Source organism: Ostrinia nubilalis, chromosome 11, assembly GCF_963855985.1.
Source record: "Ostrinia nubilalis chromosome 11, ilOstNubi1.1, whole genome shotgun sequence".
Taxonomy (NCBI): Eukaryota; Metazoa; Arthropoda; class Insecta; order Lepidoptera; family Crambidae; genus Ostrinia; species Ostrinia nubilalis.
The window spans coordinates 14,106,490-14,133,046 of NC_087098.1; the positions used below are offsets into that span (position 1 = coordinate 14,106,490).

General features: G+C 42.5%; 1 protein-coding gene across 1 annotated transcript; it reads right to left on the reverse strand.

The window, feature by feature from the left end:
- Positions 1-16: 16 nt before the first annotated feature.
- Positions 17-26,509, reverse strand: LOC135075939 (uncharacterized). Its single transcript, XM_063970386.1, has 9 exons — positions 26,454-26,509; positions 25,112-25,203; positions 21,547-22,619; positions 17,826-17,952; positions 13,438-13,637; positions 3,209-3,360; positions 2,737-2,880; positions 2,069-2,212; positions 17-189 (listed from the first exon to the last, which is right to left on the reverse strand). Exons 3-9 carry the CDS (start codon positions 22,386-22,388, stop codon positions 17-19), a joined length of 1,782 nt encoding a protein of 593 aa, XP_063826456.1. The 5' UTR covers positions 22,389-22,619; positions 25,112-25,203; positions 26,454-26,509.
- Between the last annotated feature and the right edge of the window lie 48 nt (positions 26,510-26,557).

The following is a 26,557-nucleotide window of genomic DNA, read 5'->3' on the forward strand; positions in this document are numbered from 1 at the left end:
AGTGTTTGTGGAGCCGTTACTCACGCGTGGGGTGTTTCTTGTGGAGCCTGCTGGGCGGCTGGGCTGGGGCCTGCGCGTGCGCGCGCGGTAGGGCCGCGTGGTGCGCGCCGCGCGGCCGGCCCGGCCCGGCGCGCGGTCGGAACCACGAGCGCGACACTAGCGCTGACACGTGGACTGACTCGGGTATGTCTGCAAGAAGAAATAGATTGGTTAGCGACTGCTGTCCATTATGGCATGTGGTGATCTTATAAAGTGTTCATACGTGTTCAATTTTGGATAATATTGTTCCAAAATCGTGTTAGTACTTCGATTCGATTCTTTTTCTTTCTTATACTTAAGTACACAGATGGCCCGCGCCCCCCTTTAAAGGTCCTAAAATGTGACTAACGCGCGTTAGTTGCGATGCTGTAGCTTGTTTACGAAACGCGCGACAGTATCACTACAAAAAGTCGCCGTGGGCCAGGGCCCTTAGAGCGCTTTCACATTAGGGCGTTTAGTAGCGTGACTGCAGCGCGGCAGTCGCGTTTTTATATAATCTGAAGGCATGCATGCGCTGTCACATAGTATGAAATTTTCGGCAGCGCGTCTGTCGCGCGTTTGTCGCGCTGCTAAATCACCTAAAAGTGAAAGCGCCAAAGTGCGGCACTCACCCTGCGCGTCGCTCAGCACGGGGTGGTAAAGCCTGGTCCGTGAGCACGTAGAATCCCGTCCAATGACCCCAAGCTACCCATCCTTATCGCTCACGCGTAATTATGTATATTGCTGTCGCGACTGTGAGACGCGCGCCCGCAGTGAGTGTGCGAGCGCGACAGCAACATAATTACGTGCGAGCGATAAGGATGGGTAGCTTGGGGTCATTGGACAAAATTCTACGTGCTCACAGACCAGACTGTAGCAGGTAGGCACTGTCTACTGCCGCGCTGCAACTGACCCGCACTGCTTCTGACCCGCGTTTGGTATGTGGAAGCCTTTTGGATGTTTGCCTAGGTGCAAGCTCCGCTGTCTGTGAGAATGTGTAGTGGCGTTTCATCTGCCTCTTGGAACACCCTGTACTAAGCACTCACCCTGCGCGTCGCTGAGCACGGGGTGGTAGGCGGGCGCGACGCGCGCACGCCGCAGCTCTCCCCTAGTACTGGGCACGCGTGCACTCACCCCGTTTTTACTACTAACCCCGGCACTATGCTGATAGCGGACGGACTATGCTGATAGCCGGACGGACTATGCTGATAGCGGACGGACTATGCTGATAGCCGGACGGACTATGCTGATAGCCGGACGGACTATGCTGATAGCGGACGGACTATGCTGATAGCCGGACGGACTATGCTGATAGCCGGACGGACTATGCTGATAGCGGACGGACTATGCTGATAGCCGGACGGACTATGCTGATAGCCGGACGGACTATGCTGATAGCGGACGGACTATGCTGATAGCCGGACGGACTATGCTGATAGCCGGACGGACTATGCTGATAGCCGGACGGACTATGCTGATAGCGGACGGACTATGCTGATAGCCGGACGGACTATGCTGATAGCCGGACGGACTATGCTAATAGCACACTCACCCTGCGCGTCGCTGAGCACGGGGTGGTAAAGCCTGGTCCGTGAGCACGTAGAATCCCGTCCAATGACCCCAAGCTACCCATCCTTATCGCTCACGCGTAATTATATTGCTGTCGCGACTGTGCGATGCGCGCCCGCAGTGAGTGTGCGAGCGCGACAGCAACATAATGAGGGCTATCGTTTTAGCGCTCACCAGTTAGCGCCACTGTAGAGTGAGGTCCTGTCACTTGCTAGTAGCGAAGACAGTCGCACCAACTGGTGAGCGCGAAAGTGGTAGGAGGACTATCGCATTTGCACTCATCAAGATGGCGCCACTGTAGAGTAAGGTCCTGTCAATCGCCAGGGGTGCCAACTGTTAAGTATAAAAACGATAGCCCTCATTACGCGCGAGCGATAAGGATGGGTAGCTTGGGGTCATTGGACGGGATTCTACGTGCTCACGGACCAGGCTTTAGTGGCGTTTCATCTGCCTCTTGGAACATCCTATCCTAAGCACTCACCCTGCGCGTCGCTCAGCACGGGGTGGTAGGCGGGCACGACGCGCGCCACGCGCACGGCGGGCGGCAGCGTGCTGGCGGGCGGCGCGGGCTGCAGCGGCTCGGTGAGCACGTAGAATCCCGTCCAATGACCCCAAGCTACCCATCCTTATCGCTCACGCGTAATTATGCTGTCGCGACTGTGCGACGCGCGCCCGCAGTGAGTGTGCGAGCGCGACAGCAACATAATGAGGGCCATCGTTTTAGCGCTCACCAGTTAGCGCCACTGTAGAGTAAGGTCCTGTCACTTGCTAGTAGCGAAGACAGTGGCGCCAACTTGTGAGCGCTAAAGTGGTAGGAGGACTATCGCATTTGCACTCATCAAGATGGCGCCACTGTAGAGTAAGGTCCTGTCAATCGCCAAGGGTGCCAACTGTTAAGTATAAAAACGATAGCCCTCATTACGCGCGAGCGATAAGGATGGGTAGCTTGGGGTCATTGGACAAAATTCTACGTGCTTACGGACCAGGCTTTACACATTCTCACCGACTGCGGACCTTTGATGCGCAAGCGGAGCTTGCACCTGGGCAAACACATCCTAAGCCCACAAGATGTAAAACATATCGCCAGGATCAGGACCAGGCTTTAGTGGCGTTTCATCTGCCTCTTGGAACCCTATCCTAAGCACTCACCCTGCACGTCGCTCAGCACGGGGTGGTAGGCGGGCGCGACGCGCGCCACGCGCACGGCGGGCGGCAGCGTGCTGGCGGGCGGCGCGGGCTGCAGCGGCTCGGCGCGCACGTAGAATCCCGTCCAATGACACCAAGCTACCCATCCTTATCGCTCACGCGTAATTATATTGCCGTCGCGACTGTGCGACGCGCGCCCGCAGTGAGTGTGCGAGCGCGACAGCAACATAATTACGCGCGAGCGACAAGGATGGGCGGCTTGGGGTCATTGGACGGGATTCTACGTGCTCACAGACCAGACTATAGCAGGTAGGCACTGTCTACTGCCGCGCTGCAACTGACCCGCACTGCTTCTTACCCGCGTTTGGTATGTGGAAGCCTGTTAGATGTTTGCCTAGGTGCAAGCTCCGCTGTCTGTGAGAATGTGTAGTGGCGTTTCATCTGGCTCTTGGAACATCCTATCCTAAGCGCTCACCCTGCGCGTCGCTGAGCACGGGGTGGTAGGCGGGCGCGACGCGCGCCACGCGCACGGCGGGCGGCAGCGTGCTGGCGGGCGGCGCGGGCTGCAGCGGCTCGGCGCGGCCCGTGCACACGCCGCAACTCTCCACTTTGTACTCGCACGAACACCTGGAGATTGGTACAGTTTGGTACAATGTGCTACAATATAAACTTAGCCAAGCAAAACTCTCCACTATAAAATAAATAAAAAAATAAAATAAAAGGTATTTATTTCAGGCATAGCCCATAAAAGTGTTAGTAACAAAGGTCTTATAAACTATGGTTAGTAAATCACACAGTAACCTAAACACAATTAACGAACGACAATTTGGTGTCTTTAGTAAGATGGACGCGTGTCCAGCGCTGCATGATGGCACTGTCCACGTCCAATTATAGTGGAGGAGGCTCACAGTCCAGCAGTGGACTGTAGGGCTGTTGATGATGATGAAGTATAACTATAGCACTTAAATGAGCCAGTGCCGTAACGCACGTATTCAGAAACATTACTATGAGGTCTCACAGTGCGCGTGGACGCACAGACTGACATATGATGATGATATTGATAGTAAAGTCAGTATTCTTAATGGCCTAATACTGCAGCTGTTTGACGTGCATGCCCCGCTGCGATCCGTTCGCGTTAAACGCCCACCGGCCCCTTGGATTACTAGCGCAGTGCGTGCGGCAATGGCGAAACGTGATCGGGCATTCCGCAGCTTTAAGGATAATCGATCTAGTGATAGGTGGAGCGCGTACAAACGTGCCAGGAACCGTTGCAACAACTTAACTAGAGCAGCGAAACGCCGTTATTTCCATGATAACGTGCTCTCCTCTTCTAGTTCTGACGTCTGGAAATTTTTAAAATCACTTGGTCTTGGCAAGGCATCTTGTATTACTCCTTCCTCAACTTTCACTCCCAACGAGCTGAATATACACTTCTCCTCGGCCACTCTTTTGGACGTCACTACTAAGCTCTCTACGATCTCCTATTTAAACTCTCTTCCTATTTCCACACATAGCTCCTTTTCATTCTCCCCTGTCACCGTTGATGAGACCAAAAAGATCATCCTCTCTATTAAATCGAAAGCTGTAGGCCCGGATGAGGTTAGTAGAGCGATGATACTCATGATCCTGGATAACTTACTTCCTGTCATCACCCATGTCATTAACTCCTCCTTTGACAGTGGGTGTTTCCCTTCCGCTTGGCGTCTGGCTCATGTCATTCCGTTGCCCAAACTCTCCAACCCTACCACCTTAAACCAATTTCGTCCTATCTCCATTCTACCCTTTCTTTCTAAAGTTCTTGAAGCGGCAGCTCACAAACAATTTTCAAAATTTGTACTCGAAAACCGTCTCCTTAGCCAATTTCAGTCTGGCTTCCGCCCAGGACATAGCACTACAACTGCACTCCTAAAAATAGTGGATGATGTCAGGGCTGGCATGGAGGAGTCACGGGTTACTGTACTAGTCTTAATAGACTTCTCAAACGCTTTCAACACGGTGGACCATGACATCCTTCTTGCCATTCTATCCCACCTTGGAGTCTCTCCATCGGCTGCGGAATGGTTCTCATCTTATCTCTGCGGTCGGAGACAGGCGGTGCGAGTCGGTCGAACATGCTCGGAATGGAGAGATCTTGCAACCGGCGTGCCTCAAGGAGGTATACTCTCACCCATCCTTTTTTCTGTCTTCATTAACATCCTAACTTCTCACCTTTCTTCATCCTTTCATCTCTACGCTGACGACCTCCAACTCTACGTACAAGCTGACCCCTCTAATATTTCTGATGCAGTCTCGCAGCTAAATTCAGACCTTCGCAGTATTGCAGATTGGTCGGGTAGGTTCGGAGTAAGGGTCAATCCTGGCAAGTGTCAGGCGATAGTGCTGGGGGGCTCTAGGCAGCTGGCTAAATTGGATCTGGGATCGGCTCCTAGTGTTGTCTTTGACGGAGTTGTTGTTAACTATTCTCCGTGTGTGAAAAATCTTGGACTCGTCATTGATAGCACTCTGAGTTGGTCTCAGCATGTCAAGGAAACCAGCAGAAAGGTGATTGGTACACTGCGGGCACTGTACCGCTTCAAAAACTTTCTACCCTCCAGCACAAAGACCTTGCTTGTGCGGTCCCTGATCCTGCCTATCATTGATTATGGTGACATATGTTGTACGGACATCTCACAGGAACTCCTGAACAAGTTGGACCGCCTCCTGAACAACTGCATCAGATTTATTTTCGGCCTCCGCAAGTTTGACCACATCTCGTCTTTTCGCTCACAGCTTGGATGGCTTCCCATTAGACAGCGTAGAAACATTCGTTCTCTCTGTATGCTTCACTCAATTCTCTTCAATCCTGACTCTCCACCTTATCTAAAAGAGAGGTTCCAGTACCTTCATTCTACTCACAACAGAAATCTTCGCTCTAGTCAGACTCTTCAGCTTGTCACCCCTCGCCACACCTCCGGCTTCATGTCTGACTCCTTCTCAGTCTCAGCAGTACGGCTCTGGAACGGCCTTCCGGCGAATTTGCGAAAAGCAACCTCCAAATTTACATTTAAAAAGGCTCTGCGCAATTATTTTAAAGACTAAAACTTTTTTCTTATCTCTGACATGTGTTTTGTGTACGCCAATATTATTATTATGTTTATGTATTTAGATGTATGTCTATTATATTAATATGTATTCTTATGTTATTTATTTTATCTAATGCTATGTAAGTATATTAATTAAACGTCATATTTATTGCACCGCCTTAGTCTCTCTACTCGACCTGTGGTTGACTGGCAGATAATGCCACCTGGCATTAAGTCCGCCACTGTACAATTGTATGTGCAAAAGTGTAAATAAATAAATAAATAAATATGAACCAATCACAGAGATCTATTCAACGCTGTGTGTTAGATTTTCTGCTTCACTTAAGCAAGCATCGTTTGTGAATACAGGCGTAAGTAGCATTTTCATTGGTCGATAAGTCGGTCGTTATTTCGAATGGGGATGGGGAAGCCCCATCATCTACAACTACATCATCATTTCAGCCACAGGACGTCCACTGCTGAACATTGGCTTCCCCCAATGACTTCCAAATAGCACGGTTGGTAGCAGCCTGCGTCCAGCGCCTTCTTGCTACCTATATGAGGTCGTCCTTGTGGGTGGACATCCCACGCTGGGTAAGATAAGTAGCACATCGTTAAGTTACAACATGATATCAGTCACTGACGCTAGCCCAGCCAGAATCAAGAAAGCCAGAGTAGAGCAGAGGAGAGGAGCGCGCGGACTATTAAGATAGCATTCGGATCAAGACGACCGCGACGAGAGACCACGACCCTAGACCGCGACAGGCAACCGGTCGCAGGTCGCAGGGCGACAGCTACTTAAGATAGCATTCGGATCAAGACGACCGCGACGCGAGACCGCGACTCGAGACCGCGACCGGCGACCGGTCGCAGGTCGCAGAGCGACAGCTACTTACGAATCTTCGCGACACGAGTCGTGCGACCCATACGAAACTCAGTATGTTTGCAGTTACTAAACTAAACGGTTGTATTCCATCCATCTGTAAACAATAAAAATAAGTACCTTTTCTAATAAAAATGTAGGATTGCAACACTGAGTGAACGAGAGAGCGATAGGAGTGAGTGAGAGGGAAGGAAAAAAGGACATGGCGGCACGACGGTTACGGACAAAGTTGTAGCTCTGTATTAAATTGAAGAAAAATAAACGTATCATTGAAGAAAGTGCATTTCCTTGCGAAGCCCCGTCCCTACAAATTTTGGGGGCTCGTCCGGGATAGTTATCTTCGCGGTGGACGGTGTACTTCGCGGGAAAATCCCATCTCAAAAGTACGAGCACGCGTGTTCAACGACTACGCCATTACGACGCCATTGTACCGGTGTGTGATTCAGACGGAATCAACGACGAAAACATGCCGAACTACGGTAAAGAGCGACGCAAAAGCCGGCAAGACGATTACGAAGACTGTGCTGAAGACAGCATCCCACATAACCCGACCCATATGTTACAAATGACGGCGGAGTTGGTACCTAGATATAGCGGGAGGGATAGCACCTATCCCGTGACGCGTTGGGTCGAAGACGTCGAGAGCAACGCCGAAATATTTGGTTGGTCCCCGTTGCAGCAGCTACTGGTGGCGCGACGGTCGCTTACGGGCACTGCGCAACTATGGCTCCGAGCTGAACGTCCATTCAAGAGCTGGGACGATTTGAAGGCCGCAATTACTAAAGAATTCCCAGATACGGTCGATGTAAAGGCCATCCACGAGCTCATGAGCGCTAGAAAGAGGCGAGTGGATGAAACATGCCTCGACTACATGTTGATTATGAAAGAGCTGGGCAAACGTGGCAAGATGCCGGATTACGTTGCCATCAAATATATAGTGGACGGAATTGTTGACATCGAGACAAACAAGATGATGCTGTACGGCGTAACCACTTACTCCGATCTGAAAGAAAAGCTGAAGATCTACGAAACCATCGTGAGTAAGATGCAAAAATCGTCAGTGCCAAGAAATGAAGCGGAGTCATCCAAGCAGCAGCAAGGGCGGCAAGGTCACCGGCGCATCAGGTGTTACGGCTGTGGCGACGTGGGTCATGCATCTGCCAACTGCCCACACAAGAATAAAGGCCTAAAATGCTTCAAGTGCAATGAATTCGGCCATGTTGGTTCGACATGTACCCAAGTCACGAAGAATCCAGCTGTCGTGAAACATCGTGAGTCGTCGGGCAACTTCGGAAAGGCAAGGCAAGGCTACCAACAGCAAAACGCAATTTCGGCGAAGAGAGCGATGTTCGGAACGGTGAGCAGTGACGCGGCTAACTTCACTCCAGCGGACGACGGTGGCGCTCCGGGCGGGCGAACGGTGAACGACGAATCCAAGATGGCCTCGGTTGTCTATGGCAGCCATAATGACAGTGACAGCGACGACCTGTCAGTGAGTGAAGTTATGCAAGTGGTAAACAAACACTGTAAATCATTGAAGAAACCGATATTGACGGCTAAAATAGGTGGACACAGCGTAAAAACGTTAATAGATTCGGGAAGTGATGTGAACATCCTAGCCTCGGACGTTTACGACGCGATTGGTAGTCCGGAATGTGAACAAGATGACATCACACTTTCAGGAATCGGACTAACAACCGTCCGATCGTCTGGGAAATGCCAGCTGCGTTTGTGTATCGATGGACAATACTACGATAATGTAATATTTCATGTAATAAGTAGGAATTTTGTTCCGTATGATGCGATAATCGGGCAAGAATTTCTGAATAATGTTACAGTAATGATGAATGGAGGATCTGTGAGGTTTGTCAATAAAGAGTGGACTCAGTTAGGTTGTTATGTTAGCAATACGTGTTCTGTTGATTCTGTTGTAGGTCCCATGGCAGATCATAACTTAAGACAAGGGGTGATCCAATGTGTGGAAAACTACAAGCCTCAACAAGTCAAGGAGGTGCCACTACAACTGAAGATAGTACTGAAGGACGACGTTCCTGTGGTCCAACGACCTCGCAGATTATCACTTATAGAGCAAGACATAGTGGAGCAACAGGTGTCTGAGTGGTTAGACAATGGAATCATTAGGGTGAGTTATTCTGAATATAGTAGTCCCCTGGTGCTTGTGAAGAAAAAGGATGGTTCCACCCGTGTATGTATTGATTATAGAATGTTAAATAAGAAAATTGTAAAAGATGAATTCCCTTTGCCTATCATTGAGGATCTAATTGATAAGCTGAAAGATGCTAAGGTGTACAGTGTGCTAGACCTGAAAAACGGATTCTTTCATTTGAAAATAAGTGAGGATTCGATTCCTTATACATCTTTTGTTACCCACCATGGCCAGTTTGAATTTTTGCGTGCTCCATTCGGACTATCAATATGTCCCAAATATTTCATGAGATTTATCTCAATAATATTCAGGGATCTGTTAGTAAAGGGTGAACTTATGATATTCATCGACGATCTGTTGATTCCAGCTAAAGATGAGGCCCAGGCTGTCCAACGACTTAAAAGCGTGCTTTTAATCGCAGAGGAATATGGACTAGAAATCAACTGGAAGAAAGCAAATTTGATAAGTCAAGAAATTGAATACTTGGGTCATAGAATAAAGAATGGTGAGGTTAGACCTACTCCAGAGAAAATTGATGCTGTTCTACGCTTTCCTAAGCCGACTTCAGTAAAGCAGGTACGCAGCTTTCTCGGGCTGACCTCATATTTTAGAAAGTATATTGAAAACTACGCAATGGTGGCGAAGCCACTCACAGACTTGTTACGGAAGGACTCATCTTTCAAGCTTGAAGATGAGCAGCTCATTGCTTTTGAAAATTTGAAGAAAAGACTTGGAGAAGGTCCGGTGTTGAAAATATATGATGCTAAATTACCTACAGAACTACACACTGATGCATCCTCCATTGCATATTCTGCTATACTGCTTCAGCTGCACATAGATGGATGGCATCCCGTATATTACATGAGCAAAAGAACGAGTGATGCTGAATGTAAGTACTCGAGTTATGAGTTGGAAGCATTGGCAATAATAGAAGGATTAAAGAAATTTCGTATCTATTTGTATGGAATTCATTTTAAGATTGTTACAGACTGTCAAGCATTTGAAGCGACATTGAGGAAAAGGGATTTGACACCTAAAGTGGCTCGCTGGGTTTTGTTTTTGGATCAATTTGACTATGAAGTTGAACATCGACCAGGATCGAAGATGCAGCATGCAGATGCACTCAGCCGAAATCCCTGTATGACAATTGTAACCAACAGTCTTCATGATCAGATAAGAATGGCTCAGCAGAACGACGAAGGATTAAAAGCCATATGTGAGGTATTGCATAGTAGTTCTTATCTAGATTATTGGATTGATAATGGACTTCTTTACAAGGGAGAACAAAAGCTGCTGGTCATACCAAGGTGTCTAGAGAATGAGATTATTAAACAGGTGCATAGCAATGGTCATTTTTCTGTGAGAAAAATGAAGGAATTGATTATGAAGGATTATTACATAAAAGACCTGGAAAAGAAATTACAAAACTTTGCTGTTTCATGTATACCATGTATACTTGCAACCAGAAAAGCGGGTAAGCAAGAAGGTTACCTCAATCCAATAGAAAAGGAAGGCATACCGCTGCATACACTCCATGTAGACCATGTGGGACCCTTGACTGAGACGCGGAAGCTGTATAACTACATACTGACCGTTGTGGATGCATTTACCAAATTCACATGGTTGTTCCCGACTAAAAGCACCACCAGCAAAGAGACCATAGATAAGCTAAAGATACATCAACAACACTTTGGAAATCCAGTCAGAATAGTTAGTGACCGTGGAACTGCCTTCACAAGTGGTGATTTTCAAGATTTTTGCCGGGAAGAGGATATTCAACACATCACCATAACCACAGGGGTACCTAGAGGAAACGGTCAGGTTGAAAGACTGCACCGAACTATTTTGTCAGTGTTGAGGAAGCTGTGTGTTGAGAATCCATCAATGTGGTACAGACATGTGAATCGGGTGCAGAGAGCCTTGAATAGCACCTATCAAAGAAGTATAAACACTTCTCCGTTTCAGCTCATGATCGGCACTCAAATGAGATCGAGAGAAGACTTAAAAGTCCTAGAAGTATTGAGACAGGAAGAGTTAGACGAATATAACAAGGACAGAGAAGAATTAAGAATTAGGGCAAAAGAACAAATTCTCAAGGTTGAGGAAGAAAATAAGAAAACGTTTAATAGAAATAGAAAGCCTAGTTCTGAGTATCAGGTTGGAGATCTCGTGGCTATTAAAAGGACACAATTTGGAGCAGGACTGAAGCTAAGGCCGAAGTTTTTAGGTCCCTACCGTGTAACCAAATCGAAACGAAAAGACCGCTATGATGTAGAAAAGGTAGACATCAACGCTGAGGGGCCCAACAGAACATCTAGTTCAGCCGACCAGATGAAAAAGTGGCCAATGCCACTTGAGGATTGAAGAATAAGGTAAGCAAGTGGATGGATGAAAGGTTTATGTGAATGAAACACTGTCATCATTACTGTATCATTGTTGTTACTTTATTGTTTTGCCCTTAAAAGTACCTATAACATTTTAAGTGATATTTATGTCAATTGTAAACAACCTATACAATGTAATACTTTACCTTTACTGTTGAAATATGTAGTATTTGTCATGTTACTAATCTTTTTGTAATAATAATAACTTACAACACAAAAATAATTTGATTGTAACTGCTTCTTTCTTGAAAATGTTGGTCATTTTAGGACTGGGTTGGTCTGTATAACTGTAACTAGAAATATTTTATTGGTGCCTATACCTTATACATAATAAAATTACCAAATTATGTAAGTTCAGTTTAATATTTATCTTAGTTTTGGAAATGTTTTGATATGTCTTTATTAAATTAATAATAGTGCTTTGCATATTGGGCCGTGATCCACTGTAAGCATAGGATTAACTATTTGCTCTAATTGTACAAATTAGATATACATAAGCATGTTAAAGGTCGTGAATTATGAATGCAATTAGGTAATGAAAGTGATGATTGAATGTGGGTTGTGGTTGATTGCGTGGTACGAAAGGTTCTATGTTTCTTGTATGGATGTCTGAGGCCAGACATTGTATCAGGATGGCCGAATGTAGGATTGCAACACTGAGTGAACGAGAGAGCGATAGGAGTGAGTGAGAGGGAAGGAAAAAAGGACATGGCGGCACGACGGTTACGGACAAAGTTGTAGCTCTGTATTAAATTGAAGAAAAATAAACGTATCATTGAAGAAAGTGCATTTCCTTGCGAAGCCCCGTCCCTACAAAAATATGTATCATTTGAACTTACTTGTTTTATTTAATGCTTTTCCAATTTTTTCCCAAATATTGTCTCTCACTGTATTATCTTTAAAAGCTTGAAGTCTCGTATCGAATACAGGTGCGTTTTTACTTACTAATTCTATTAAAATTTCGTCTTCGTGCGAAGAAAACACGGCCATTTTGCATCTGTCGCGCCACGGCACTGCCTTGTGAGCGACCGAGTCGCGCGACGCAAGTAGCCGGCAGGCCACGCCCACACGTCGCGCGACTCGGTCGCTTGCATCCGTCAGCACTTCCTATTAATTCATATAAAGCAGTGGGTCGCGGTCGCCGGTCGCGGTCTCGAGTCGCGGTCTCGCGTCGCGGTCGTCTTGATCCGAATGCTACCTTTACGAATCTTCGCGACACGAGTCGTGCGATCCATACGAAACTTACTAATTCTATTAAAATTTCGTCTTCGTGCGAAGAAAACACGGCCATTTTGCATCTGTCGCGTCACGGCACTGCCTTGTGAGCGACCGAGTCGCGCGACGCAAGTAGCCGGCAGGCCACGCCCACACGTCGCGCGACTCGGTCGCTTGCATCCGTCAGCACTTCCTATTAATTCATATAAAGCAGTGGGTCGCGGTCTCGAGTCGCGGTCTCGCGTCGCGGTCGTCTTGATCCGACTAAAGGTAGCATTCGGATCAAGACGACCGCGACGCGAGACCGCGACTCGAGACCGCGACCGGCGACCGCGACCCACTGCTTTATATGAATTAATAGGAAGTGCAGACGGATGCAAGCAACCGAGTCGCGCGACGTGTGGGCGTGGCCTGCCGGCTACTTGCGTCGCGCGACTCGGTCGCTCACAAGGCAGTGCCGTGACGCGACAGATGCAAAATGGCCGTGTTTTCTTCGCACGAAGACGAAATTTTAATAGAATTAGTAAGTAAAAACGCACCTGTATTCGATACGAGACTTCAAGCTTATAAAGATAATACTGTGAGAGACAATATTTGGGAAAAAATTGGAAAAGCATTAAATAAAACAAGTAAGTTCAAATGATACATATTTTTATTAGAAAAGGTACTTATTTTTATTGTTTACAGATGGATGGAATACAACCGTTTAGTTTAGTGACTGCAAACATACTGAGTTTCGTATGGGTCGCACGACTCGTGTCGCGAAGATTCGTAAGTAGCTGTCGCACTGCGACCTGCGACCGGTCGCCGGTCGCGGTCTCGAGTCGCGGTCTCGCGTCGCGGTCGTCTTGATCCGAATGCTACCTTTAGAGAGCCCCTTTTTTTCTTTCATTTATTTTGACGTTCATAAGTTCCTGAATTTTGGTCTAATTGGGCTTTGACCACTATGTCAGATGTCTCCTACCAACAAAATAATGTAAAACCTCCACTCACCTGATGTCGGAAGGTTTCGCAGCTTTACTGGTGGCGAGGTGCAGATTGTGCATCTGCAGCAGCTTGCGCTTCTTGAATGTGTCGCGACGCAGCGGCCGGACGCGCGCGCACGTCTCGCCGTCGTCCGATGTTCCCGGCAAGCTGCCCTCGTAGCCTACCGGCTCACCCTCGAACTGAATCGCGCCTTTGGCTTCGCGGACCTGCGGTTAAGACGTTTCGTTAAAGGCTACAGCAAAGCTGGCAGGGCTAGCAAAATGCCACGGGCCCCTGACACGATGGGGCATCGCGATTCTTCAGGCCCCCTGACTAGAAAAATCCTAGATACGCCAAGGACCCCGTGTACAGAATTTGCCACGGGCCTCGGATGGTAAAATTACGTCACTGGCTACAGTCTCCTATTACTAAACTCTATACGCGTCCGACGGTCAGCGTCAAACGTTCCTTAACGCGTCTGAATGCTGCCTACGACGACGTCAACGTGAAAGAGACCACAACAGTACGCGCCCGGCAAGCTGCCCTCGTAGCCTACTGGCTCACTCTCGAACTGAACCGGGCCTTTGGGTTCGCGAACCTAAGGTAAAGAAGACGTTTTGTTTAAAACTGTCTCCTATTAAATATACGCGACATTCGACTTCAGCGTCAAGACGTTCTTTTCGCGTCTGAACGCTGCCTAAACGACGTCCACATCTGAAAGAGACCACCACAGTACATCTCTACAGTAAGTATTGTTGTGACGCGGCCTACGACCTCGTAGGACGTAGACGCTGTACGATGTCTACGGCGTTTATAGGAGACAACAGACTAATGGTTCGGAATAACTAGATACTAGAGTCTAAAGTGTCTGAGCACCGCCTACGACGTCGACGTGATCGTCTGGAAGAGACCACAACAGTACATCTCTACAGTAAGTATTGTTGTGACGCGGCCTACGACCTCGTAGGACATAGATACTGTCACGCAAAGCGAGTTGCCAGCATGTGCAACGGTGGTAGTAACCCGAAACTACATAAACAGCGTTTCGGAGTAGCCCTACTAATCCTTTAGACGGCACATTAGGGTAAAAAGGGGGAGCATGATTCTCAGTGTTCCTATTGGACAAAATGAAAATACAATTTTAGCCATTCTTGCTGGCCAACAACTATATTTATACAGCTTTTAATTGGTTTAATATCTAAAAGAAACAGACATTTCGCAGTACTTATTATTATTCTGTGATTTCGCTAACAAAATAATACATTCAGTGGTATCCAGGGAAACTATATTTATCACATCCATTCTAGGTAGACTGCATGCATAATTGAGAGAGACAAACATTCCCACTTAAATCACGGAATATTTTCTAGAATCTAGATCAAAACAGACCTCAAGGCTCAAACCGTACAGTGGACGCGCTTATGCGACATGTGCGTGCAATGCAACTGTCGGCGACGATGATTGGATAAAACAATCCCGGCCCCGCCAGCTCCGATCGCACGGAAATTGAATCTGATTAATTGGGAAAGACTTGATCCCGTAATAAGTTTTGGTTAAACCTTTAACAAGGCAATAAGGTTAACTGATAACACAACTAACGAATGTTCCGGCTGAACTGTAATCTCTGAAGTGCGAATTTATTACGCAGATGAATTTTGTAAGCTTTCTTCTATGTATTTAATTTAATGATACGTTACATAACATTACGTAAGATTTTGATTTGATATACCCGTATAACGAAACGATGCGAATCAAAATAGAAACTTGGATTTCAGTCCAGTCAAGAACTTGGAATACATTCTGAATATTGATTTTCACTACTAATTAATCAAGAATCTTTTATGTATCCTCATAAATGGAGAATTCTACATTTCATAAAACAAAACAATGTACCGAATTTCAGCTTTCTAGACTCGGTTGCATTAAACGAGTGCGTTTTACACTCAGATCATAGAAAGAGAATTTACATCAGTCAATCGGTCAAGACAAACGATTTTGTAAGAATGGATTGTCATGATTTATAAACTGAATACATAAATGATATTTTTCAGTGGGCTATTATACTATTTCAAAAAAGATCGACTAATAGAAGTTATTCTCCGTCGTCTGCCGCCTGACGGCGATCGAATGCATTTTTTACAGATCACGCAATATTCCTGCAATATAACCTATTTTTTTCGATCACGAACTGAAAATATAGACAAAACAGAATATATTTCCAACTACAAGTAGTCCCCCGCATCAATAAATTTCGAACCCAACTGAATATTTGAGTTTGAGATGATGAAATATTGTGCAATAAGACGAACCCTCCTGACCTTGATACCCATAGAACATGTCTCAACAAGCTTTATTTGCCTGAAAACACATAAGAACCGGTTCTTTGAATAAGAGAAAAAGGAAAGACAAAGTTGAATTAAATGCTGATATCGTTAATACATAGAAACTTTGAATGAAAATAAGCATCTGTTACATGTAACAACTAATAGCAATAGTAGAGAAAGTTACGTTTTTCAAAACATTTAATATTATGAAAATGTTTTTATACTATTCACGTTTTAAATGTACTTTAGCTGCAATTTAACAAGTACAATTAACTACTACACGGCGAGAGCATAGAATGCGTATATGCCATGTTGTGGGCGATCCCATCGAAATGGGAACTTTTTTGACACTTTCTCTTATTATAAGTTAAAAAACCAGTTCTTATGGGTATTCAGGCTACTAAGGTAGCTCATACATGCTCTATCAAAATAATATTACTCTACTCTCTAAATAACGCATGAAATATAATAATACTTTGTTAAAAACACATTTATTGCGTTCTTTGCTAACCAGCACAATGGCGCTGACCTTTCGCTATATTAGAGATTGTACACGTTCCTCCTTCGGTTCGATTCGATTCAATTCCCAGGTGAAAAATATGTAGATAAAATGAAAATACTGAAAACTGGCAGTTTGAAATACTGAACAGTGACCTGATGGAAAGTTGATTCCGTGCTTCGTCGGTCGGTTTTTTCAGAAGCTCTTTTTTTACACGTGTTTGTAGTTTGTTTGCCAGATGGGTACGAAATACCCATGTTATCGAAGTTATCGTGCTAATAGACTTTCGCAATCTTGCGACCAATAAGGCCGACTAACATTGACACCGTAATTTGAGTAAACATATCTTTGATTGCAATGTGGAATAATCTTGGGATCTCTGAGACAGTTTACTGTTTCAGTCAAGTTACGAAATACGAGTGATTGAAATTGACAGTCTATTAGCGCGGATATTTTTGTAAAGCTACAATCTCAATAATAGATTGAAGCTTTTGACTGGTTGGATCAACTTTAACCCATCACATAATCTATGGCATTGTTTTCAGGCGGCGATTAGATCCGTCTTATAGATAAACGACCGAGACAAGAGATTGGTTAGGTCTCTCGTCTCCTGACTGTCTCGCTCGCTTATAAATTGCCTAAAGTCAAGTAAGGCCCAGTTTCCACCAAGGTGGAGCCGAGAAGAATCTGATTTGTTATTCAAAGCACTTCTCTGCTCCACTCCGCCTTGGAAACTGGGCCTAACGGTCGCGGTCTCTGTCTCGATCGCTTGTCTCTATCGAGGAGCGAAGCTGTCTTTCCTTTATACGGACGTTAGTGTATGACACATGCTGTGTTGTTACAAAACATGTGGGACTGTTGTCCCACGCGCCTACACTTGTGTCTATGGCTGTGGCTACAGCCCAAAGTAACCACGATCCTGTTTGTGCAGCTTGGTGCTGGCGGATCTTGTATCTCGCTCGTAGCCAGCGGGGCTACTCCGAAACACCGTTTACGTAGTTTCGGGTCTATCTGTCACCGTCGCTCGCGCTGGCATCTCGCTTTGTGTGAGAGGGATAGCAACATTCGAAACTTCGGATAACGTTTTTCGAGTAACCACGCAGCACCAGCGCGCTGCCGCCTTTATACGGACGTTGGTGTATGATGATTAATGACACATGTTTTGTAAAAGTCCCTAGTCCTATTGCTCCAGTCTACTACAGGGTTTCTCAAAGTGGGGTACGCGAACCCCTAAGGTATCGCCATTCGACGCCAGGGGGTTCAAGATTTACGCAATGGTGGCAGAATTAAGGTTGAAATATTGTCAAAAATTACTCGTAAAATTGACTCCCCTGGGGGACTTAAATAGCTAGTTTAGGGGTTCGATGAAGCGCATGATGTCGTGCCCTAAATGCCCGAGCAACTGCACGCAGGAGGATTTAATTAATGCTGCTGACAACGCCACTCTTGTAGCGGAGTTTTCGGCTGACACTGTGTAGGTTTGTTGTCGACACGATAAGAAGAAGGGGTAGGTAAGCTGTCCCCCGGAAACTTGTAACAGGGTTTCGTGAAGCCGAAAGTTTGAGAAACCCTGATTTACTACAACCACGCACCTGTTTGTGCAGCTCGGTGTGCTGGCGGATCTTGTACTCCAGCTCCTGTATCTGGGCCTGCAGCCAGCACCAGCGGGACGCCACCGACGACCGCGACTTCTGATACGACCAGAGCGCGCGTTTCTCTCTGCAATGACGTCAGAGTTTTACATCCAGTGTACTGGCAGAGTAAATACAAATGAGTAGGTCATCTTCATAGAAACGCACCGAGCGCGGTTTGTATGTGAGCGCGTCAATATACGTATGCGGCGCGCACGCACACACTGTCAAAATTCGGCGCAACCACGACTGGCTCCCCGCTACGTGTTGGCGCGCTCACATACAAACCGCGCCCGTGCGTTTCTATGAAGATGACCTACTCATTTGTATTTACTCTGGTACTGGCGATGATGACCGATTTTAGAAGTACATAAAATATCTGTTTTATTGAAGAGTCAAGAAAATACATTTGATTTGGATTTAATACAGTTGAACTGAATTGTGCAGGCCTCCCTCTAGATCAGTGGTTCTTAACCGGTGGTCCGCGGACCACTGGTGGTCCCTGGAGGCATTCCAAGTGGTCCACGAAGTGCACTTGCACACCTTGGTCAAAACCACTTTTTACTGATTTTTGCAGTCAAACTGGTTTTGACTGATTATGAGGTGTTCCCTGACAAGACAGAAAGAAGAACGGTCATCTGTGACCCAGGCCCGACAGAAACGAGACATACCTCAGTTTTTTTGTCATGTCTTAATTAGTTAAATCATATATTTTTTATATTCGAAATCTATGTATAACACCAAAATATTACCCTTTGTTTTTGTTCAGGCATTATACAAAAACTAATACAAAATGCCTATTTATCACCAAAATTGGTAAATGTATGTACCTAAATGTCTATTACAGCTGCTATGGAATGTATCTAGATGACCTGGATATACAGCCGGATTATACAGGGTGGAAACAATAATAAGTTACAAAATCAAAAAAATCAATGTTACCAGCTTCCATAATCTGTACCCTATTATTGGTACCATTTGAAAGAGCTCGTGAAGCACTTTCAGAATCAGTAACTAGTTTTTCGATATCTTACATAGTTTAGAAATAATCGAGTGAAGTCACTTATCGATTCCACCCTGTATAATCCGACTGTATCTCCAGGTCACCTAGATACATTCCATAGCAGCTGTAATAGACATTTAGGTACATACATTTACCAATTTTGATGATAAATAGGCATTTTTTTTTTGATTGAACAAAAACAATGGGTAATATTTTGGTGTTATACATAGATTTCGAATATAAAAAATATATAATTTAACTAATTAAGACATGACAAAAAAACTGAGGTATGTCTCGTTTCTGTCGGGTCTGGGTTTTTTTTGTATGGGGCGTGACCGTTCTTCTTTGGTAAAATGGTCCCTCATGACTCAAAGGTTAAGAACCACTGCTCTAGGTGGACCGACGATCTGGTGAAGGTCACGTGAAAAGCCTGGATGCGGGCAGCGCAGGATCGGTCGTTATGGAAATCCTTGGGGGAGGCCTTTGTCCAGAAGTGGACGTAATTTGGCTGAAACAAACTAAATTACTACATAAAAATGCCTACCTAGTATCAGATTCACAATTTTTTTTTATCTATCTAGTATGAATCAATTTAAAAATATATAACCCCTGACTGAACATAAACCTATGCTGTGTATTTGAAGCATTAATTGTTGTAAGAGTTTTTCATAGCACAGTAAATATGTGGGAAATCATTGTGCCATAAGAATTTTCATACATAATTAAACTGGAAGCTGAAATTTGCCTTTTATGAGTTATCTATGTGATGCATGGTATTGATGTGCAAAATATTAGGATCATTTGACTACCTTTAAGAAGACATATAAATTTAATAAGAAAATAGTAAAAACTATACTTACAAATTACAATGTTTTTCCTTTTTAAGAAGTCAAGTCTTTAAAATGTACTTTTTTTCAATGGAATGATCATATTTTGTGCCCTATGCATGTATTGTTATTAAAATATAAACTAATTATAATGAGTAGGTGGCCATTTGAATAAATACAAATTAACAACAATATAAAACATATTTAGATCATTCAAAGTATTTATTTATTTATAAGAAAAAACAATTAATTTTTGGAATACTAATATTGTTGATTTAGATTTTAAATAGCCTTGAATTACAGGTGATATTAGAATGTAATTCTGCCCATTCAAGGATATTATAGCTAACCTTTTCAAGTCTGCCTACAAACTATCTAACATCAAGTACACTAGATTGTAATGACAAGTATTGTATTATGAGGAAAACTTTGAATTGAAAAATGATATTATTTTTATCACATAGATGGCAATGCCAGTATTTATATGTATTTGTATTATTTAATCATCACATAAAATGATAATTACAATTAAATCCAATAAGCACTAAGAGAAAATCTACATAAAATATACTTTCACCTAAGTAAATGTTAATACAGTAGAATCCCGATTATCCGGATCAATTAAAACCAGGGGTGTTCCGGATAATCGAAAATCCGGATAATCGATTTCAAAGTAAAATCAAACAAAAATTTACTTTTTACAATAGAAAGGGTTTTCAATACATCATTTAGAGTCTAAAAATCGACATTTTAGACCATTGGATGAATCCATTTCTTTTAAAAATGAACTAAGACGACGTCCGTACCGTGTTACGGTGGCGGTGCCTTCCGTTTTTATGGGTCCAGACCCTAAATCGGTAATTAGAAACCGTGAAGAATGAATCCGGACAATCGGATATCCGGATAATCGAAGTCCGGATAATCGAGATTCTACTGTATTTATTTAAAAAATGATAGGGAAAATCACAGCAAAGGGAATTGGATTTCACACAGCATAGTGTAGCCAAGTGATATAGTCTTTTTTAAATAATGGCATGGCAGAACATAACCTTGATGAAATCTGGCATAAAAAGCTAAGGGACTGGTTTCTTATCTTATCTCTTAGAAGCCTATGCATTTTTGTGTAACATTCAATAGGCCTGATAAATATTATTATTGCCAAATATTTATAATCTTATATCCACAAAGCTAATCCTATGTAAATATGGAAAGTTAACAGCTTTGGTCACATACCATTCCTTTTTTATATTCATTTATCAGGTCACTTTAGTGGAGTTTTAGGTGTTTAGATTTCATTCAATTTAAGTTAAATGATAAGCTGGATAACTAGCCCTGAAGGCTTCAAAGTTACAAGTATTTATAGCCTCTGTTTACATTTACAAAAGGTGTAATAGCTAATTAGATCCTTATAGGATGTTCTAGTAAATAATGGTTTTCAATACCTAATTTAAGGAAATAATTTTGTTTTGTAAACAAATTCCAAAACAACTTTAAACAAACCAAAAAGCTAACCTAAAATATTGGCATGCCCTTAAATTACTTTAATGCAGTTAAACACTACATAATAAAACTAACTAAATAAAATGATAATCTGATTCTTCAATTGAATGGGCCAAGCCTAATTGGACTTTTGCATATCACTACAGCAGTTATGGCAACAGCAGTGAATGATGCAATAGTTAACAACAGCATTGAAACTAGCTCATTGTTGGTTTAATCTAGCATTTCATCAGAGTTTAATAACTCTAAAACTAATTCACAACAATCACATCATTAGTGAGTCCTCCTATTTCCCCGATTTTGGTGTAGAGGGCAATAACCTCTGATAAGATATGAAAGTGAAACAACTTACATAGGCATTTGCTGTTGGTGAGGATTGTTGTATGTGACAGCCTCATCATTGCTCTCTGCTCCAGATGATGAGGCCGTGGCGTCAGAGTCCAGCTCGTGCCTCACCACAGAGAGGTGCGACCGCAGCGCCCCAGCCGTGTCCTCCAGACCAGCCAGGGTCCCCGAAGCTATACCCACACTATTCGATTTTGATGCATCAACTTTTGAATTCCCTGTACGGTAATACTTAGGGCCAATCACTGACCGCGAGGATGCGCTCGCCTGCAATGTAGACATTGTCTCTATTCTTTTCAAAAAGGCTTTGAACCCCACCGGTCTGCCCACTGCCTCCTTGCGAGCACCTTTGATGCACTTGTCAAAGCTTTGAGCGGCTTCCTCGGAGACTCTTTTTCCTATAGTCTTGGCTTGAAGTATTCTTAATCTTCTTTGTAGGAAAGCACAACGACGTTCTAAGCGTACTTGCATGGTTCTTACGCGATCTTCTGCAGCATCACTCTCAGATTCTGTTGTTTCGGTCAAGTCAAAGCCACTTAGTGGAAATATGGCATCCGCATCACCTGTTGATAAACCATCTCCTCCACTATCAAATGTTTTGATAGCTTGAAGTAAGTCAACTTGAGCAAGATCACTGCTGCCCAAATCGACAAGAATCTGTTCCATCTCTTGTGAATCTTTGGCAAGACTAGGCTGGTTTTGGAGACCCATATCGTCCTCCTCCATGGGTATCGCGAGGTTATCGACGGACGCGAGCGCCCGTCTACGGTGCGTGATGGGCTTATCAGTTTCCTCGGCGGCGTCGAACGTGTGGGCCTCTCCAGGTGTGACTGAGAGCGCAGGAGCCATGACACGCGCGTTGCCCGCCGCGGACGCCGGCGCCCGACGGGTCAGGGCGGGCTCTTTAGTAAGCACATCCCACCCTTATGTAACACTCACGATTTTAAACCGTTCACAACACTGACACTATTATGCACTGCACTAAACCGCAATCCAAAGAGCACATTCTCCGAATAATCAGTCTCCCGCCGGCTCCATAACGAGCCAACACAGACGGCCCGACTGCAGTTCGGCGCGCTTCTGAAAAACAACGTTTATGACGGATTACAGTCCGGTCTTTGTCTATCCACACAACACATTTTCATCACTCAACACAATTTGTTTACCAATGTGAGAAATTTATTCTATTTAGGCACATACTAATTCGAAATTTGACCCACGTGATAACGAAAAGAGTACGCTAGCGGTCGCAGTTGCTTGTTTCTGTACGATAGAAACAGGAAATGATACACTTCGAAGACACTTATTTGCTCACTATTGGAATGACACTGTTTTTTCTACAGGGTTCAAATGTTCACAACATCACTGTTCATAATTTAAACAAAGCATTGTATCAGGTTAATGGCGGAATATAGCCAAAAACATTATTTGACTGGAGTAGGTAGTAAGTAAACGCTCGTATTCCGCGACACAAACTGAACTGACGAAACGCCATAGACACAGTAATTATATCGCTGTCTCAGCAAAACATAGTAAAAATGAAAGAGAAAGATTACGCTGTCCTTGAACTAGGTGGTACTTGCGCGGTAAAGTCGAAAAGATACTCAAATATTTAACTGGTTTATTCGGTAGCATTTACAATAGATTCCTGAATTAGGATACTATCAATTATTAATAAAAACCCTTCCTTTTATCAGTAATACTTCATTTACGAGTAGAACAAATAAATTATTGAAAAAAGTAGTGAAACGACTAAGTAAGTAATTATTCCAATAAGTTTCCAATATAAAAAAATTGCCACTTTCACGATTAAACAAATAAATTGAAAATTATGTTTTAATATTTTCTAAACGTAACCTAGTTTTTCACAACATATGAAAAATAAAAGTACATAAAAAGTTCAAAACTTCCGGTATAGCCATAGGTAAGATAATGAAGTATGTACTTTATAGGTTATGTAGGTTTATCACTATCATAGACAAGTATGTAAACTTAAAATTAATTTACTAAGCAATTTATATAACTTTCAATAAAATTAACCTTTTATCAAAAACAATCGCAGCGCAAGGTAGTGATATAAAATACAAAGCAAAGTTATCAACATTCTGCGTTCCGTTCTACGTAGCAAAACAACGCGTTACTGTACTGTTTGACAGCTGTACTTAGACAAAGCACAGCTTATAAAAATGCTTAGAGAATTTTGGCCACAAGATAGGTTTCTAAAAGAATTTACCTATTTTAATTTTAATGATCGCGTAAACAAGTTCGATGCACAGTCGATTTTATGCATTAGTTTTAACTTAACCATTTTAATTATCGGTACCTAATACGTAACCTACACTGCGATAGACGGCATTCATTTAAAATCTATCTGCCTATCTATTTATACCTATCATGACTAAATTGAAAAATTTGGGCCTAAAAATGCATACTGATGCATAAATTCCGCTAGTTTTCTGAATCGCTGAAATTTATTTTAGCAAGACAGCACATAGCTAATTACCTAGTGCTAGTCACACAATATTTTAATTTATTAAACCAAATATGCTTCTCTTTTCTTCAAAATGTTCAAAGAAAGAAAATGAATTTAGCTGGTTCGTTTGTTGCTTTATAAGGCTGCTGCTAAACCTATCAACATTTTCCTAATAAATTTGCAGATAGGTTATCAACATACAAAATTAATTAAAAGAATAGTAATTTTAAGACAAAATCATTACTAGATCGACTTGTAAATAATTACTTATGTAAAATCATTTGTAATAATTGGGTTAGTTTCTCGAGTGGCGACCACGGGCTGGAAAACGTAGCGTGGGCAGGCCTCCTACTAGGTGGACCGACGATCTGGTAAAGGTCGCGGGAAGAGCCTGGATGCGGGCAGCGCAGGACCGTTCATTGTGGAAAACCTTGGGGGAGGCCTTTGTCCAGCAGTGGACGTCATTTGGCTGAAACGAACGAACGAACGAATTGGGTTAGACCGACCAATATAGGTATATTTTATTAATAAATGTAACAGTTTATGTACAGCCGTATTAGCAGTTAGTATGGAAAGATAATTCTATTAATGTCTAAGTATTCGCTTATAAACTTATAAGATCAATATTTGTTAAGGTTAATTGTGGCGTTTTAAAAAATCCAATGACCAATTTTGTTCGAATATTTTGTAACAAATAAGTCCAAGTGAAGTATCTATTACTTTTACTTCAAAAATTCCAAAATTATTTAGCCAATACAATTTACTAAAAAGACTGAAGCAATAACTAAAAGTAAAAATGTTGTTCTAATAAGTAATGAGCGGTATCAGTTCAATTATTTAATTTGTGTCACGTCTAACGTCACACCGAATTAATATAAACATAGCTATTTCTTGTGTAGGTGCATTTTTTGCTTTAAAATATTAATCAAATTAATTATTTCAAGTTTGGTACTTACTTAATTACCAACACCTAAATCCAACAATAAAGAACAAAAAAATTTATGTAAACACCTAGCTACTGAAGTTTATGTCTCAATAATGAATTAAAATATGGATTTTACCTGTAAATACTAATTACAACATTATCCAAACTTCTCACCTTTAAATTTTCCCATGTTGTATGATGCACATACAAAATACACTTTTCTTTGAATATTGTGGCTTCCCCACATCTTGAATTGCTCCTCATTTCTGCAACACCAAAATATACAACATTATATCAAGATTAAAGGAGAATAGTAATTTTAAATCACAATTATCTGTTTGCTACCTAGATAGTATCCCAAACCAAATTGACTGACAGTTGTATCTTGACAGCAAAAGTTGCAAATTATTTTGTCACACAAAAATGACATTAAGTTCAAAACTAAAAATACTTCAATAAAGGTAAAAAAAAATATATTAGTTTATCTATTGAGGCATATTTGTTTTTTTTTTGTGGTTCTGCCTTATTACTTACCTACCTACTTTATAGGTACTCACCTCACAGGCAAGAACTAAAGAAAATCCCAAGTCTTCAACAAAAGCTCATTAGAATGAATAACATAATAATTAACACAACAATATTCAGAAAAGGTATTAATAGTTAGGTAGGTCTGAGAGATTGATATTTTAATATTTACTTACAAAAAACACATTGAAAAAAAGTAATATAATTCATTAAAAAGATAAAATTTTCTTGCTATAGGTATTATTATTATGATTAATAAATACCCACCTATAATAAGAAATAAAAAGCAGTTAAGCTCTGATTTCATTAGAGCTAGAATATGTAAGTACAAATTACTGAATAAATGGTTTACACAAAGTAAATACCTACTTGCTAGCTTGCTTACCTAGGCTTCTTGACAATCATTGAAAAAAATCTTTTAACAATGTCTCAAGCACTTTAGTCCTATTATCTCTCAACTTCATTATATAAAATATTTTTAGTTATGTCCCTTTTAGTTTAGCAATTAGTTCTAATAAAAAAACAGCTGATGCTCCAAATCTTCAGATGGATTTATGGATAAAATGTAAAGAAATATTCAAAGCAATCAAAATAATAAGCGATTCATGCCCAGTTTTACAATAAGATAGGGGTGAATTCAGTTTCTAATGGTTACTTTGCAGTAACTATGATAAACATTTATTTACCTAAATTTTAGTGTTAGGTAGGTACTTACTTTTACTGAACTTACTTAAACTACTTGAATAATAATATTACCTACTACAACATAGCAATTCCTCAATAATTATGGAACTTAGGATTCATATAAAAATATTTTTTTGGAAATTAGCAAACCTTTCAAGGATATATTTTTAGATCCAAAGTTTTAAAAGCAACTTATTTCATTATAATTTAGAAACTAAAATAAGCAATTTGTAATGTATGCTTTTATTATTTTATGTAAGTATAGATTTATGTATGATAAACACAATTTGTTCCTAATTTTCCTTACCAGCCACAGCGCAGAAGAGTTCAACAGTGAATGTTGGTTGATGGTTTAGTTCGGTGGTTGATGCTGAAAGAAAGATAGGTTGAAAAGTTATAAATATCTTATAA

Excerpts from the sequence above, each read along its gene's own strand:
- LOC135075939 (XM_063970386.1), bottom strand. The coding sequence starts at position 22,388 with ATGGCTCCTGCGCTCTCAGTCACACCTGGAGAGGCCCACACGTTCGAC. Across the intron at positions 17,953-21,546 it reads CACCAACAGCAAATGCCTAT|AGAGAAACGCGCGCTCTGGT; the intron begins GTAAGTTGTTTC and ends ACGTCATTGCAG. Across the intron at positions 2,881-3,208 it reads CGTGCTCAGCGACGCGCAGG|GATGGGTAGCTTGGTGTCAT; the intron begins GTGAGCGCTTAG and ends GTGAGCGATAAG.